The sequence below is a fragment of the Talpa occidentalis genome, unplaced genomic scaffold (assembly GCF_014898055.3).
Source record: "Talpa occidentalis isolate TD23 unplaced genomic scaffold, MPIMG_talOcc4v2.1 talOcc4.3, whole genome shotgun sequence".
Classification (NCBI taxonomy): domain Eukaryota; kingdom Metazoa; phylum Chordata; class Mammalia; order Eulipotyphla; family Talpidae; genus Talpa; species Talpa occidentalis.
Window position 1 is genome coordinate 7,565,093 of NW_023603184.1, and position 14,782 is coordinate 7,579,874.

The following is a 14,782-nucleotide window of genomic DNA, read 5'->3' on the forward strand; positions in this document are numbered from 1 at the left end:
ATACTTATTATATAAAATCCTTGGGGAAGACTGAGAAATTCATTTTCTGCGTTCTGTGGATCAGATAGGAATCTTGGTTGAGCTCATTATTTTGACAGCATTTAATAGCTGCTTACCACTGCAAACAGAAGAGGTGATGTTGTACAGAAAAGGATAAAACTGCATACAGCGAATCAACTTCAGGCTGTTTTCACACTCTGGGCATTTGGTTGTTAATTTCAAAGCCTGTCTAAAGGCCTCAAGTGCCCCACTGATATTCTTCAGAGCAAGGTAAGCATTTCCCAAGCTCAAAAAGGTCAGGGGCTGAAAAGAAAAAAAAAAAAAATCAGCAAAATGTTAATTATTATTTTTTTAGAATTTAAAAACCATTACTGTATATGTCTCTTGGTTGTTTTTGATTACTCCAGAGAAGTTATGGCTAACTGTGCATTTTATTTACATATGCCAATTCTAAACTGCAAAACAGATATAAATCTATTTTTAATTTTTTTAAACAATGATGAAAAATACATAAAATGTATAATGTACACTTGCATATTTATGGGCTTGCAAGGAGGCAAGTGAGGCTAGCATGAATGAATAAAAGGGTGATTTCATGGAGATGAGGTCAATGTACCATGGCCACGTGGGTCCTTCTATACCACTACAAATTCTTGTCTTTCACTGTGAGTTACCTGACAAGTCACTGCAGAGATCTGACCAGACAAATGGCAATATCTGACTTTTTACAAGGATCTTACTGGTTGCTGTATTTTAAACAGACTTTAGGGGGACAAAGGCAAAAAGCAGAGAAATGAGTAAGGTTATTGAAATAATCCAAATAAAAGTGAATGGTGGTTGGATCAGATAGCAGTAGAGATGGTATAAATAGTGGAAAGCTGGTATATTTTGAAACTAGAATCACCATCATTAGCTAACAGATCAAGTTTGACCTGAGAAAAGGAAGGTATCAAAGGATGGTTCTGAAGTTTTGCCCTGAGCTACTAGATTGACTAGTAGGGGAAGACTGAGCAGAACAATGGGAAAGACTGAGAAGAACAAACTGGAATAACATTAAGGAGTTTAGTTTTTGGCCTTTAGTATTAGAGTGTTTTATACATCCAAGTAGACATATTCTTGGATAAAGAAGTCTGAAGTTCAAAGCAACAGTGAGAGGCGATTTAATGGGGAAAGGATGGTATTGTCAAGTCACTGTGCAGGAATGACTGGATAGCTATTTGGATAGAACTTTGATCCCTACCTCCCATTACTAAGAAAATTTAACTTCAAATGGATCATAGACATAAATGTAAAATCTAAAACAATGAGAAGACAACATAGGAAAAGTACAAAAGTACAATTTTGTATATTTGAGAGGCAACTATTTAAACATAAGCCACAAAAACAAGAACAGAAGTAATTATTTTCAGACGTCTTATGAGGCTACTTTAATTCTAGTAACAGAAGTCAGAAGGGAAAAGAGGGTTAAACTTAAAGGTAACTTTTAAAAACTAAGATAAAAAGACAAAAGAGAGAAGATCTTTTGACATAACATGGAATTAAAGGCTATTGTCTAGAGAATTTGTATAAAATAAATTCTAAGAAAACCAGAAAAAATGTATATATATAGGTTTTTTACTTAAAAAGTCCTTACTTCAAAGATAAAGAGTAGTGCCATTTTTAAAAGTAAACTTGTTTTACAAATGTCAATTCAGAGGTGCTGTAACACAGCTGAACAATGTGAGCTCTGTGGCCAGATTCCCTAAGTCCGAATCCAATCTCAATGACTTTCAGCAAGCCTCTTTAAGTGTCTTTATCAATCAAATGGGTAAATCCTATTTCATAGGGTTATTGTGAGGACTACATAAGTTATTACTTGTAAAGTGCTTAGGATGGTGCCTGGCTCTGGTTAGCAATCTATAAAAGTTAGCAGTTATTTTAACTGATCAATTTTGGTGAAGATACAGATTAAACAAATATTTTTAGACCTTGAGTATGACAATACACACACACACACACACAGAGAATTGTTTGGCATTTTATAACAGTCATCAAAAGATTCATTCTCATTCCTGCTTAATTCCACTGCCAGCAATCTTTCTAAAGATAATTTATCTGGACTACAGGAAGGCCTTATACAGAAAACCATCACTGAGAAATAGCTAAGCACTTTTGGCAACCTAAATATCCAACAACAGAGGAGTAGGTTGAAATATATTAATTCATCAAAACTTCCTATAAGCATTTAAATTGAAGGCTGTAAAAGCTATGTATAAAAATTTCTTTATATATAGTAAGATTTAAAACTTACTGGTATAGTAGAGTTGCAACACTAAAATATTTTCATAGAAGGAAAACTTTCAAGGAAATACTTCCAAATGTGGACAGAAGGGATGGGGTGTATTTGGGAATATCTACCGATATCCCACTGCTTTATCTTTTTTTTTTTTTTTAAGATTTATTTATTTATTTATATAAGCACTGGGTACAGTCAGAAGCGCGGGAGGGTGACAGAATTCACCAGAGCCAGAGCAGGGAGCAGAGTAGGCAGAAGGACCGAAGTACACTGCTGAGGGGAGCAGTGGGCGTGTCAGGAGAGGTCTGCACGCCTTGTGGGACCCTCACCCGTGGCCGGGGATCGAACCACTGCTGCAGAGGCTGCGGGCAGCCTCAGAGCCCAGCGCTCAACCGCTGCGCCACCAGGGGAGGTCCCATTGCTTTATCTTTTTATTCTTGTTGCAATACCACAGTATTAAACCACTAAAATTTTCAATATAACTTTTGGACATCAACTGCAGAGATGGATTTGGGGATACAACTCCAACAGCAAGGGAAATAAAAGCAAAAACAAACAAATGAAGCTACATCAAATTAAAAAGTTTCTGTACCTTGAAAGAAACCACCATAAAAACAAAAAGGACTTGGAGAAGATATTGGTACATCACATGTCCAACAAGATGTTAATTCTCAATATATATGAAGAAGTCAAACAACTCCACAATAAAAAACAAATGACCCAATCAAAAAATTGAGCAAAAGGCCTATACAGACACTTCTACAAAGAAAACACTCAGATGACCAACATGCTCATGAAAAAATGCTCAACTTTACTTATCATAAGAGAAATGCAATTGAAAACCACAATGAGATATCACCTCACCCCTATGAAAATGGCTTCTATTGGAAAGGTTAGAATTAACAAATGTTGGCGAGGCTGCAGAGAAAATGCAACGCTCATCCACTGCTGGTGGTAATGTTGAGAGGTCCAACCTCTATTGAAAATGGAATGGAGATTCCTCAAAAAGAAAGGAAATACCGTATGATCCAGAATACCACTGCTAGATATTTACCCAAAGAATACAAAAACACTAATTTGAAAAGATTTCTCTAGGCCTATGTTGCCAGCAGCATTATTCACAACAGTCAAGTCATGGAACTAACCTAAGAGTCCACTGACAGACAACTGGATAAAGAATTATGGAATATATATGCAATGTTCTCAATTATTAAAAAGATGAAATAGTGCCTTTTGGGACAAAATGGGTGGATCTTAAGATAATTATGCTAAGTGAGGTAAGCCAGAAAGTGAAAGACCATTACTAAACAATTTCACTCATTTGCTGACTAAATAACCAAAGAAAAGAAACAACACAGCAAAAATAACTCTTAGATTACAAAATATTGTGGCTACCAGAGGAAAAGGCAGGGAGGAAGGGGTAAAAAGGGGATAAGGGCATTGACACAGAGCTTTGGTGGAGGGTGAGTGAAGCACACACACTTACGGAGATAGGAAGTTGTACACCAAATTACATACTTAGGTAAACAAGAGTAAATCAATAAATTTGTGAAAAAAATTTCAGCCTAATTTTCACATAAAGGCAACTAATCTTTAAAAAAGCTCTTTTTCCTCCAGAAGACTACTGCCAAATTCTCTTGCTGGTGGCAATAGAAAGCAAAGCATGAGAAATATGAAGGGAAATACAGTTGTGCTGAACCTGCCACTTGGGTGTCCACTATCACAACCCATATAAAGCATCTGTTCCCACACACAGCACAAAGTGAGTGCTTGATAAATATCTGATGCACTTCTTTGGCAACTTGGGCTATTGTATAAAAATTGTAAACTTTTACTTAAAATCCAGTTATAAGCTTTTTGTATTTCAAAGTGAACTCTTAATATTACTCATATAATACTCTCTTTTCATACTTAAAAAAATTAGTTTTGGGATGCCACAAATAAAGCATTTGGGCACACTTCTTTTAAAAAGTTTTTTTGAGCATGAAACACAAACATTTAGTTACTAGGCACAAAAGCAATTTACTTACATCTTTATAACTATAGCATTAAACCTTAAAGGTCATCAATTGTAACAACCTGACTTCAGAGATGTTAAAGTGTGAAAGAAAAAAAAGAAGTGGTATCTTAGAAACCATGAAATAGAGCAATTTAATTACCAAATAGTGACCTAAGTCTAAGGGCTGCAAGTGGGAAGTTCATGGCATGATTATCAGTCGAGTGTTGTCAAAACAATCTTTAAACTGTGCTCTGGCTTAGTTGGTATAAAGTTATCTATGAAGTTGTAAAACAGTGTAGTATTAAGCACCATGTATGCTGTCATGAGTAGAACAGAGAAAGAACAGAGGTTGCAGACTGACACAAAAAATTTAGTCTGTTTTTAGCAGCTATGTCATTCTAGTTTAACTTCCTAAAAAAAATAGCAATAGAATTGTAGATTTTACTCATTTAAAGTAACACATCAAAATTAAAACAATACCAAATCTTTTCCAGGCTCTCTTTTAAAATATGCAAATTCTACTCTGAAAAACAAAGGATGAGATTTTCTATGCCTTCCCTAGGAAAAAAACCACACATGGTACTCTGAATCTGAGCTGCCTGGTGTACAATATGAAGCTACAAAGAAACATAAAGCCTCACCTCAGAGCTATTGATGGCCAGAGCTTGAAGTAGCAGCTTAGTGGCATCAAGATGAAGACCATAGTGAATCAAAAGGTTGGCCAAGTTAACAAGAGGAACGTCCTGGTATTGAAGTGGAGCCAAATTCAGAGCCCTCTGAAGACAAGCAATAGCAAAGGTGCTGTTTCCTACTGCTCTCCAGTAGAGTCCAGCTTCATTGAGAATCAGCCAGACAGGAGCATTTGGCTGAAAAAATCCAAACACTTCAGTTAGTAAAAGATTACAATACTTGTTCTAAACACGATTTTTAATACATATTTTTAAACTTTTATTACAATTAGTAAGTTTTCAAATTTCAAATATCTGAAGTAGATGACTTACCTTGTTAATAGCATGAAATAAGAAAGACCCGATTTCTTCTTCTGGAATAGTATAGTTATTAATACGGGAAAGCAAAATCTGAAAACATCAAAATGAAGATTAACGCCATTAAAAATAACAAGAAAGACTTTTGAAAAAAAATTCTACAAAGTAGTCTCTACGCTCCTCAGGAAGAGCTAATATGAACAGATATTTATAATCATGTATGTAACATGAGGTCATCAATATATCAATAGGTGTTAACTTGCTTACATGTATGTCTTAAGACACCTTTAATTAAAAAGTTGAAAGATATATATACCCCCATACACATATCCAGGTGATCTACGAAACTCTCATTAAATTTAGCCTAACCATCCAGAATCCAAGAGAAATGACTCAAAAGACATGCAATACCTGATGGGGTAAAAATATGCCTTTTCCTAGATGGAAAGCCACCAGCTCCTCAATCTAGTTTATGATCTTGTGGCATTTAAGTAACTGTGAGTGACTCTAATGTGGGAATTATGGTCTATATATCTTTGTATTCCTAGCACTCCAAACAGTGCCTGGAACACAATGTTTTCTGCCACAGGAAACGCTTTTTGAACGTTCAGCAACAACAGTTTAGTCTTAAAATGTCGTAAAGAATCTTATTGTGATGGCATGTTTTCTCTGCAAAATGGTCATTTTTTTCCTCATCAGTCTCCTTGAAATGGTATCTATGATAGAATTTATACTTAGTATATAATAAAAATTTCCTGAGAGGAACAGATCCTAGTAGGAATGAAAGAAGACAGTCTAACAATTTATTCACAATGTTTGCAAAATGGTTATCAAATTCATAGAGTCCTAACGATCTTATAAAAGGCCAAAGCAGGTTTGACAAGGCCAGTGAAAGAAAACCTCCAAACATCCAACTTATCCAAACTTCTGGAAGCTTGGTGATGTGGTTTAGGCAAGGCAAATGTGAGCCCAGGGGTCTATGTAAACAGAGAGCCAAGGAACACCCTCCTGGCATGCTTTCAATGGAATGGCAGACTTCTCAGTGACATTCTTTAATCCTATCCTGCATTTTTATAAACTTAAAGCTCAACAACTGCCTTCTATCTAATTTTTGTTCCATCCAAGAGGCGTGTGAGTGAATGGACGGCATTTAATATCAGCCTAAGCGAATCTTACTTTTCGTGCATGGTCATCTGGCATTTTGGCTTTCAGATCCATGCGGACCTCTAATTCTTTGACTAAGTAGGACAGAGTCTGGCTTTTTCTGAAGTCAGTTATGGAACAGTCAGGGGTTTGGCCCTCTTCTTCTGAAGAATAATCATCACTGTTGAGTTCGTGGATCCTGGTACAAGAAAAAGGAACAAGATTCATATTTTCAAAGTCAGGGTGACTTCAAGATTAAGACTTAACCTTTCAAGTCCAAGCCTGGTGTTCTCAAAGACCGCCAGTTGACAATCAAGCAGAATCAAGTGTTTTTCCAAATCCATCAGCACTTGCCTGAGTCCTTTGTTTTCTGGAGGCAGAAAATAAGTTGGCAATTCCCCACCAACAGGGACTCTAGGGTAGCTTTCTGCACAATCTGCTCTTTTAGGCCACAGAATATGCTGTTTGTCCTAACAGAGAAAGAAAATTTCTTTGGATTAAATATTTCAACAAGCTAAATGAACTTTTAAAAGAATGTAAGTATATTAAGATAACAGAACAATTTAGGATTTTAAGACAAATGTAGACACTGCAGGTTCTCTAATATTCTTTCTTTTAATATTCTTTCTGCAAAACTATTAGTCCAAGTCAGTAATTCTACCTGCTTCATTACAGACTTTAAACGGTAGGACAGGCCCAAGCCAGTTGTGTCAAGACACCAGGAGAGGCTAGTTTAGGGCTCTGGGGAAAAAAATCAGTCTCAGTCTCTGTTACATAGGAATAAAAACCATATTGCTCCAGTTGCTGCTGGTTGTCATCTTCTGACCATGAGGAAGATGTACTTTTAGATGAAACCAATACTGTAAGTGGCAGACTGAAGAATAGGAAAAAAAAATGGGCTATGGAACCAAGCAAACCTGCCATTTGCCTCTCCCTGGATTTCCTGTGAGAGGTGGCAAATTTTCTTTTGTTTATGCCAATTTAAGGTAAAGTCTGTGATCTGCACCTGAAAGCATACATGTTTCTAAAACTGATATGGAAAACTACCTTTCCTAAATGAAGACCCTCTCTTTGCCAATGCCAAAATTTAACAATTGTTTCTTGATTTGTAAAATGTCCATATTTATAAATGTAAATAACACATACAAGAGGCTTACTAAACTTATATCCCTTAAGCTTAAGGTACAAAACGCTGGGGAATTTATTGGGTTGTTGGAAAAGTCACGATGCATTTTTGCTTGAAAAATAGAAAAAATATGTCATGACTTTCCCAATCACCCAATATGTTACATATAATGAAACTTAAATGCCTGTATTCATTCTGCAAGATAAAAACTTGATTAAATTATAAAAGTTTAATAGTGAATAAAAATACATGATCTGTGTCCTCATACCTATTGACTAGCATACCATTATTTCTCAGTGAGCCCAGAAATGTGCATTTATTAGCTTGTTTACCAGGGACTTGTATACTAAATTCCTAGTAGCAGCATAGTACAGTTGGGAAGTCAATGAAAGAATGATGATTAAACACATGAAATATACACAAGCATAGACTGAAGTCAAGTTTAGAAACTTGTTAGGGTTCATATCGCCTCTACCTGATTGGAAGGAATAACTCAAGGCAGACCCTTTGTTGCTTATCTACTACCCAGTAGAACGCCTTCCATTTAATAGAAGTTTAATACATGTTTGCTGAACTAAGTAGAACAGACTTAGGAGTCACGTTAATCAGTGATGTTGAAGGTCGCTACTTTAAGAGCTCTTGTCTGTGTGAGAAAACTCCTTCTTTATCCTCTATTCACTTACCCTGTATGCGTCAGAATCCCTGCCCCAGATCCAGAGGATAGAATGGGCTACGGGAGAAGACTTGACCAAGTCACTGACATCACTCTGATTTGCCTGAACATCAAAGTTGACAGACATCATACTGGAGGTTGATGAATCCTCACCAAACTAAAAAACGAAAAGTTCAGTCAAATTGGAAGAAGAAAAGGAGTAGTGACTAAGATTTGACTCAACTCCAACAATGTTAGTGAATACTCAAAATTGGCAGGAAGTCAGAAAGTAGGTTGGTAATGAGGCAATTTAATCCTCCGATGCCACCACCGCATTTTCACACAGATAAAGCACAGTTAGCAAACTTCAGTCAGCTTTGCGATTGGTGAATGAGAGACATGGCATGGGTTGTTTTCTTGTTCTGTATTTGTTTCCTATGATTGAGTTTAAGTGTAATGATTAGCTGCTTTAGAAGTTTGGCTCATTACTCCCTTCCCCTATGTAGGCTAAAATAATCACCATAAAATTAGTGTGTTGTGGGTGGAAGCAAGGGAACTTAAGGATTAATATAGCTGACATTTAGGCATTATATAGACTACTGTCAAATCAGTTCTAAATAAAAGCTTCAGAAGTGAAAGGAGAAACTAGGAGATCACAGGCATACAGACTTTCTTCAAACCAAGGTGAAACAATGCTTGGTATTTTCACAAGATACCAGAGCTCTTGTTTATTTATTTTATCTAACTGCTTTATGTATTTTATCTTGTTTAACCTAGTTAGATAAGGAGATGGAACAGGATGGGAGACAATAGGAGAGACACAAGAAAAAAGGAAGAATATGGTGAACTTGTAGTTTTATGCATTTATGAATAGGAATGGATTCCTCCACTCTCCAGTGGAGATATGGTTTATGGAGATATAATACTGGGAACTACCCCAGTGCGAGGCAATCTTCCAAGTGGTCTGTCTTGAGAGCATAATGATGTCCAAATGTTACAACAAGTTTCAGTCTATTTCATTTCTACACTGTCTCTTTTTCACCTTAAAATGCTTGGATATAAGTCAAAGATCCCAGTGGGTGCCAGTGGGTGCCAGTCTGATCCTCCTTAAGCTTCTTGTAAACTAACCATGGGATATTGCTGGAGATGGTTCATAAGAATCATAGGAAGCTTTTGGTCTCTATTACTACCCTCCTAACTGTTCTCTGAAGTTTGGCTTCTTACTCTTTCGAATGCAGTCTGAGTGTTTTCACACTAAAGAGTTCTAATTTTTTATGATTTTTTTTTTTCTCCTATAGAAGCTATCCTGATCTCTCAATTATTTTAACTGATTACCTTTGGAAATTTCTGTGTTTATGCTTAAGGGTATAATGGGTTACCTTATTTCCAATGTCCTTTTGGATGACAGATGGAATGCTGGTTGTGCTTACTGACTATATCAACGCCAAGTATATGCTATTTGGTATCATTATATTTAAATATTATTTTTTCCCAAGTAGACACCCCAGGTTTGTATGTATGTCTGTGTGTGTGAAAGAGAAAATGTTTGTGTATATGTACATGCATATGTGTGCATACATACAGATTCAAAAACAAAAAACATGCTCACCTTGGTGCTTAATACATGTTTTCTGCTGACAATGATCATTTTGATGGTGTTTTTGGTTGAGGCAACATATATGGACTGATGACTTCAAGAAAGAGCATTGCTACTCTCCCCAATTTTAAATTTTAAGGGGATGGATGTAGGCTTTGCGCTAAATAGTGATAACAGTGCAATTCTAGCTCTCATGGTAAAGAACAGAATGAAATACATTTGAATACACACATACAGAGAGTACCCTGGGAAAAAATAATGCCATTCATGGAGTAACTGAGTGCACTCTATGAAATCTGACTTTATAACAGGTATTTAAAACCTTAAATTGACAGTCACATATTTTAGAATTCAAATATACAAAGAATCAAGCAAAGAAAAGTGTTACTATTCTGAGACATGTGGAAGTTTGTGAAAACTGGAAGAGACTAAGAAAAAGACCTGAACATAGTCCACATTTTCAAAGATATCACCACGATGGTAGCGCACAGGTTGGTCCCACTGGCAATGTAAACTATGCTGCTGGTTGACCAGACGGCATATCTGATGATTCCCTGGAATAAGAATGGAAATTACAATTGTTAAGAAAGAACACTGATGCCAACAAGATTTTCTTAGTTTCAACTATATTCTTCAGAGCCTGGCAGAATATTTACACAGGGGCACTTAAACAAGTGAGTTTTCATTAATGATTAAAGAAATCAAATCATTCTAAAGAAACCTCAGTTTCTCCACCTATTAAACAAAGGGGATACTAGAAAATCAATGAGGTATGTTCTGGCAATAACATTCTGATTGCGATATCTACTGGTTACATAATTTTAACAGACTTTAGCTATCTCTATAGAGAGTACTTGCTTTATATATACCATATTTGTTTCAAATGTGTAAATAAGAAACATGGCTGCATTTCAGCACAGACTGAGCAGTAAATAATCCCAAGGACTAAACATACTCTTTACACTCAAAATAGCAAAGAAAACTTGTTAGGTGCATTTTAAGACAGACCATGGTCACAGTGAAGATTCAAGCTTTCCAGATTCATGTATGCATCAAAGGACACGGGTGTAACTTAAGGGAGTCTATGAATTTATTCTCTGATGCCAACTTGTCAAAGGTTCGACAATTTCAGGTTTAATCAGAAAAGAAACATTATGTATATAACCAAATCACTAATCTTTGGTGACAGTAACTTCCTCCAGAGCAGTGGTTCTATTTTTGGGTTACACAGACTGTAAGAGATTTTAATAAAAGCCATATACCCTCTTCCTACAAAAACAAAAACAAACTATACATATGCCAAATTCTGCATATAATTTTGGGATTTTGAAAGTCCCTAAAATTAACCCATGAGCCTGGTTAAGAATTCCTGCCTGAGACATATTCCAGCCTAAAATCTTACTTCTAAAATAAAGTGTTCATTTTTAAGGGATTAAAAAAACAAAAGGGAATTTTAGCCATATTACCAGTGTTGGCTGAAGTGTCTGGGTGTTTTGTTTCTAGGGTACCTGGCTTGTGCCAGTTGTGCAGGGCTGCATTCCTCACTGTGTGTTTTTAGATCAAACTTTAAATGGGAGATTGTTAGAAAGGCAGAATCTCAGGTGCCACCCTAGGCCCACTGAATTAGAATCTACATTTTAACAAGATCTCCAGGAGACTGGTGTGCATATTAAAGTTGGAGAAGCAACAATACAGGCCACAGAGGGTAAACACAGGAGACTCCTAGGATGATCTTATTTTTTAAGCTTTGGTTTTTACTTTAAAATGTGAATTTAAAAAAGCAAGAGGGACCAAGCCAGATCCCCAGGCCTGCTGGCATACCCACTGCGAAGACTCTAGATTTTACGATTGAGGGAAGTCATAAGCACAAGTTTACACCACTTTATGGTTACAAGAAAGTTATGAAAGTAAGCATGCCAAAAGTGTTTGACTGGCTCCAATTACTTGGGATGAATACATACCTAATTGTGCCTCTTTTGCCATTTGTGTCTCATGGATGATATTTCTTAAGATTTGTTCCTCCTGAATCAGCTTATGTTTTTCTAGGATCTCCTGCTGTCTCAGGTAGTGGTCATGTTGCTTTTGATATTCTTTCAACTCATTCAGTGTTCGCTGGAGGGATCTTAACATTTTTTTTTTATTTTAATACCAGGAAAAAGTTATAGAGCTTTACAATTAGGAATTTTTAAAACCACTTATATGTCTAATTTTCTGGCTCTCGGTAATAAAATTGCTAGGTTTTTCCCTTTTAACATACAGCCACTGTACCACAAGTTCAAGAATGACAGGATTAAATAAATGCTATTGTTTTATTAAAACCTGGGGGCAAAATTCTCCCTTAATTATATATATCTTGACTTAAATGATGTGTTGGACTTTTCAGTGTCAAAAAAGAGAAACAACAACATACTTTAAAACTACACATTTAACAACTCTACTTCCCTCCACAAAGTTTGCTTTAGTTCTACTGACATTCAAAGCCTTTCTACAGACTTTTTTTCCACCTTTCCCTCTGATTCTGTCTAAAGACAACGTTAAGAATAAGGAACATAGTGCCTTGCTTTCTCAGTCTAGATTTTGGGAAAAACCATAGAAACTCTGCATAAAAAGGAATGTTCTCTACTACTTGATATCAATAAATCATCTGCTTGATTACATTTACCTACAAAAATCATTATTGCCTGTATACTATAACACATGGAGATTTGCAATCTGTACAGAATACAAAAGAGAGAATCAAAAAATTCTTAAGAGGTCAATATCAAAAGAAGTTTAGCCAGGCAAGTTTTGATCAGGTATAACTAGGTATAAAGAAAGAAACTGTCATTCTTTTCACTTTATGTTATGGACAGATTGGGAAACAAGCAAATACAAAGTTGAATGAGTTCCAAATCTCCATTTAAAGCTCAAATAATCAAAGCATACTCGAAACATGAAGGCTAATTCTATGAGCAATTCACTTCTGAGTTGTGTGAAGTTTCTTAACTGGCCTTATTCACAGAAGGAAATATCAATATATTTTCTTATGACGCATACTTCAAGAACCAAGTACAACACAATTCCATTACTGCGTCAATGTGGGCCAAATAATGTCTCTCAAATAATGTCACTTAACTGACATAATAGGCCAACTGCAGGAGTCAAAAGGCATAAAGATGAAATATCTTGTGCCGGAAATTTTACTGATTCGTTGTACATAAAGAGAAATGTAATCAATAGCATGAATATATGACAGCACCCTTTCCCCCACTCCAGTTGAATCATAAAAGTAATCAATGGTCAAAATTTTAAAGAGCTAAATGACAGCATTTACTGCAAACATTCTCTAGTTTCTGGAATCCAGGCTTTTAAAGAGAGTCCCCTACAGTGTCACTAAATTGTGCTAAACCTCCTGGATTTGGAGAAAAGGGAGTCAACAGGCAATAATGAAGGGGTGCTTTTCTTAATTCTAAGGAAGAAATCAGAACTGATCATCACCCTACAAAGGTCTAGTCTAAGATTTGATGGTGCTAGTGCCGCAGTGACATTTTTTTCCCTATTACCTATGTTGAGCTTCCAATTTCTGCTCGAGTTTTTGCTGACATAGCACGGCATGCTTCCTCTTTATAGCTTGCTCAAACCCAGGTTTGGCCTGTAAAGCATGGTCGTAACAGAGCACTGAGTGGTTATACTCCCCAAGCATCTGAAGAGACAAAAACAAACACACACATATACACACAGGGGGGAAAACGTTAGCCACAGCCTGGTTACATCTGTCCAACCCCCTAATGGCTTATGAGGTGACATCTACAGCTTACTTTGCACTCAACATTATTTTGACTGTGGACAAATTTCCATGATATGAAGGCATGCATATTATACAGGATGGCTTAGTTGGAAGATGCTGCTATCATAAGAGGTATATGCTGTAGAAATTTAATACTCCTATTAATTTATTTCTTTGTCAAGAGATTAGGTCAATTAAGACATATTATCGTGTTGAGGTTATCTTTCCCCCAAATTCCTTCTTTCTCATTCTCTTTCAGACCAAAAGAGGAAGATAAATAGCAACTGGTTTGACTCATTAAAACAAAAAGTTGCATTTACTGCATATATATTTCCCAGAGTGTAATAGCTGGTGAAGAAGTCACTGTCATCCAGAGCTGCATGGACCACGACAGCAGCATCGGCGGAGAAATGCGCTCTGTGCAGAACATTTGCCAAGTTGACCAGGGCAATGTCCTTATTGTGCCTGAAAGAGCAGGAGAGGCACAATCAATATTAGGAAAGAAAAGTGTCCTTCATGATTATGCATAAGCACTTGACCAGGGAAATTTAAATTCAAGCTTAGTGAGTTTAGGCCTTTCAACCAAAACCACATTCTTCCAATAAATACCAAAGTGGCCGACACAAAGGACAGGCACCTGCTCTATGTTCTTTAGACCTTTTAGAAAACATGCAACTGCTCCTTTGTGAATCAACGAGAACAGTGATAGTGTAGACATCCAGGGGATGGACAGTGATCAAAACGGCATATTACCATGGCGACAGTGGAAGAGTCTATTCAGTTAGCATTGTTGTAAACATTCAAAGGGCAAGATTCTTGCCAGGAGAATTAATGTTTATATTGGGCATGTTAAGCACTCTAAGAGCTAAGATAGCTTCCTGAAACATGTAAAGGAAGCCAAAGAAGGTATGGGCTCAGCTGAAGCACCTGTCCGCTCCACTCAGAGAAGCACACTTGGTGAAAACCAATAGGAAGGAACCAGAGTTGGTGGAACCTGTTCTATAGATACCTGGCATGACAGGTGTAATACAAATAAACGACCCCTGGGCTATTAAAAAAAAGTTACTGAGTTAGGAATACAACTCTGAGTATACGTATAGATATAAGTACATACTAATTTAAGAAAATCATGTTTCATTTTTACACTACTCATGGTACTTAATAAGATAGCTACAAATTTTGTACAAAAATAAACTCTGGCCAACATTTTATGATTTTAAAAATATATTTAGGGCTTC

At 36.4% G+C, this 14,782-nt stretch overlaps 1 protein-coding gene across 2 annotated transcripts in view; it reads right to left on the bottom strand.

Moving 5' to 3' along the window:
* TTC17 (tetratricopeptide repeat domain 17) overlaps positions 1-14,782 on the bottom strand; it is an 89,114-nt gene that overhangs the window by 45,503 nt on the left and 28,829 nt on the right. For both annotated transcript variants that reach the window (XM_037522433.2, XM_037522432.2), the window contains exons 7-16: positions 13,865-14,009; positions 13,321-13,460; positions 11,740-11,900; positions 10,220-10,332; positions 8,213-8,359; positions 6,758-6,873; positions 6,437-6,602; positions 5,276-5,353; positions 4,916-5,140; positions 117-303 (exon numbers count right to left, since the gene is read on the bottom strand). In XM_037522433.2, the coding sequence (XP_037378330.1) occupies positions 117-303; positions 4,916-5,140; positions 5,276-5,353; positions 6,437-6,602; positions 6,758-6,873; positions 8,213-8,359; positions 10,220-10,332; positions 11,740-11,900; positions 13,321-13,460; positions 13,865-14,009 (1,478 nt within the window). The remainder of the gene's footprint in view (positions 1-116; positions 304-4,915; positions 5,141-5,275; positions 5,354-6,436; positions 6,603-6,757; positions 6,874-8,212; positions 8,360-10,219; positions 10,333-11,739; positions 11,901-13,320; positions 13,461-13,864; positions 14,010-14,782) is intronic.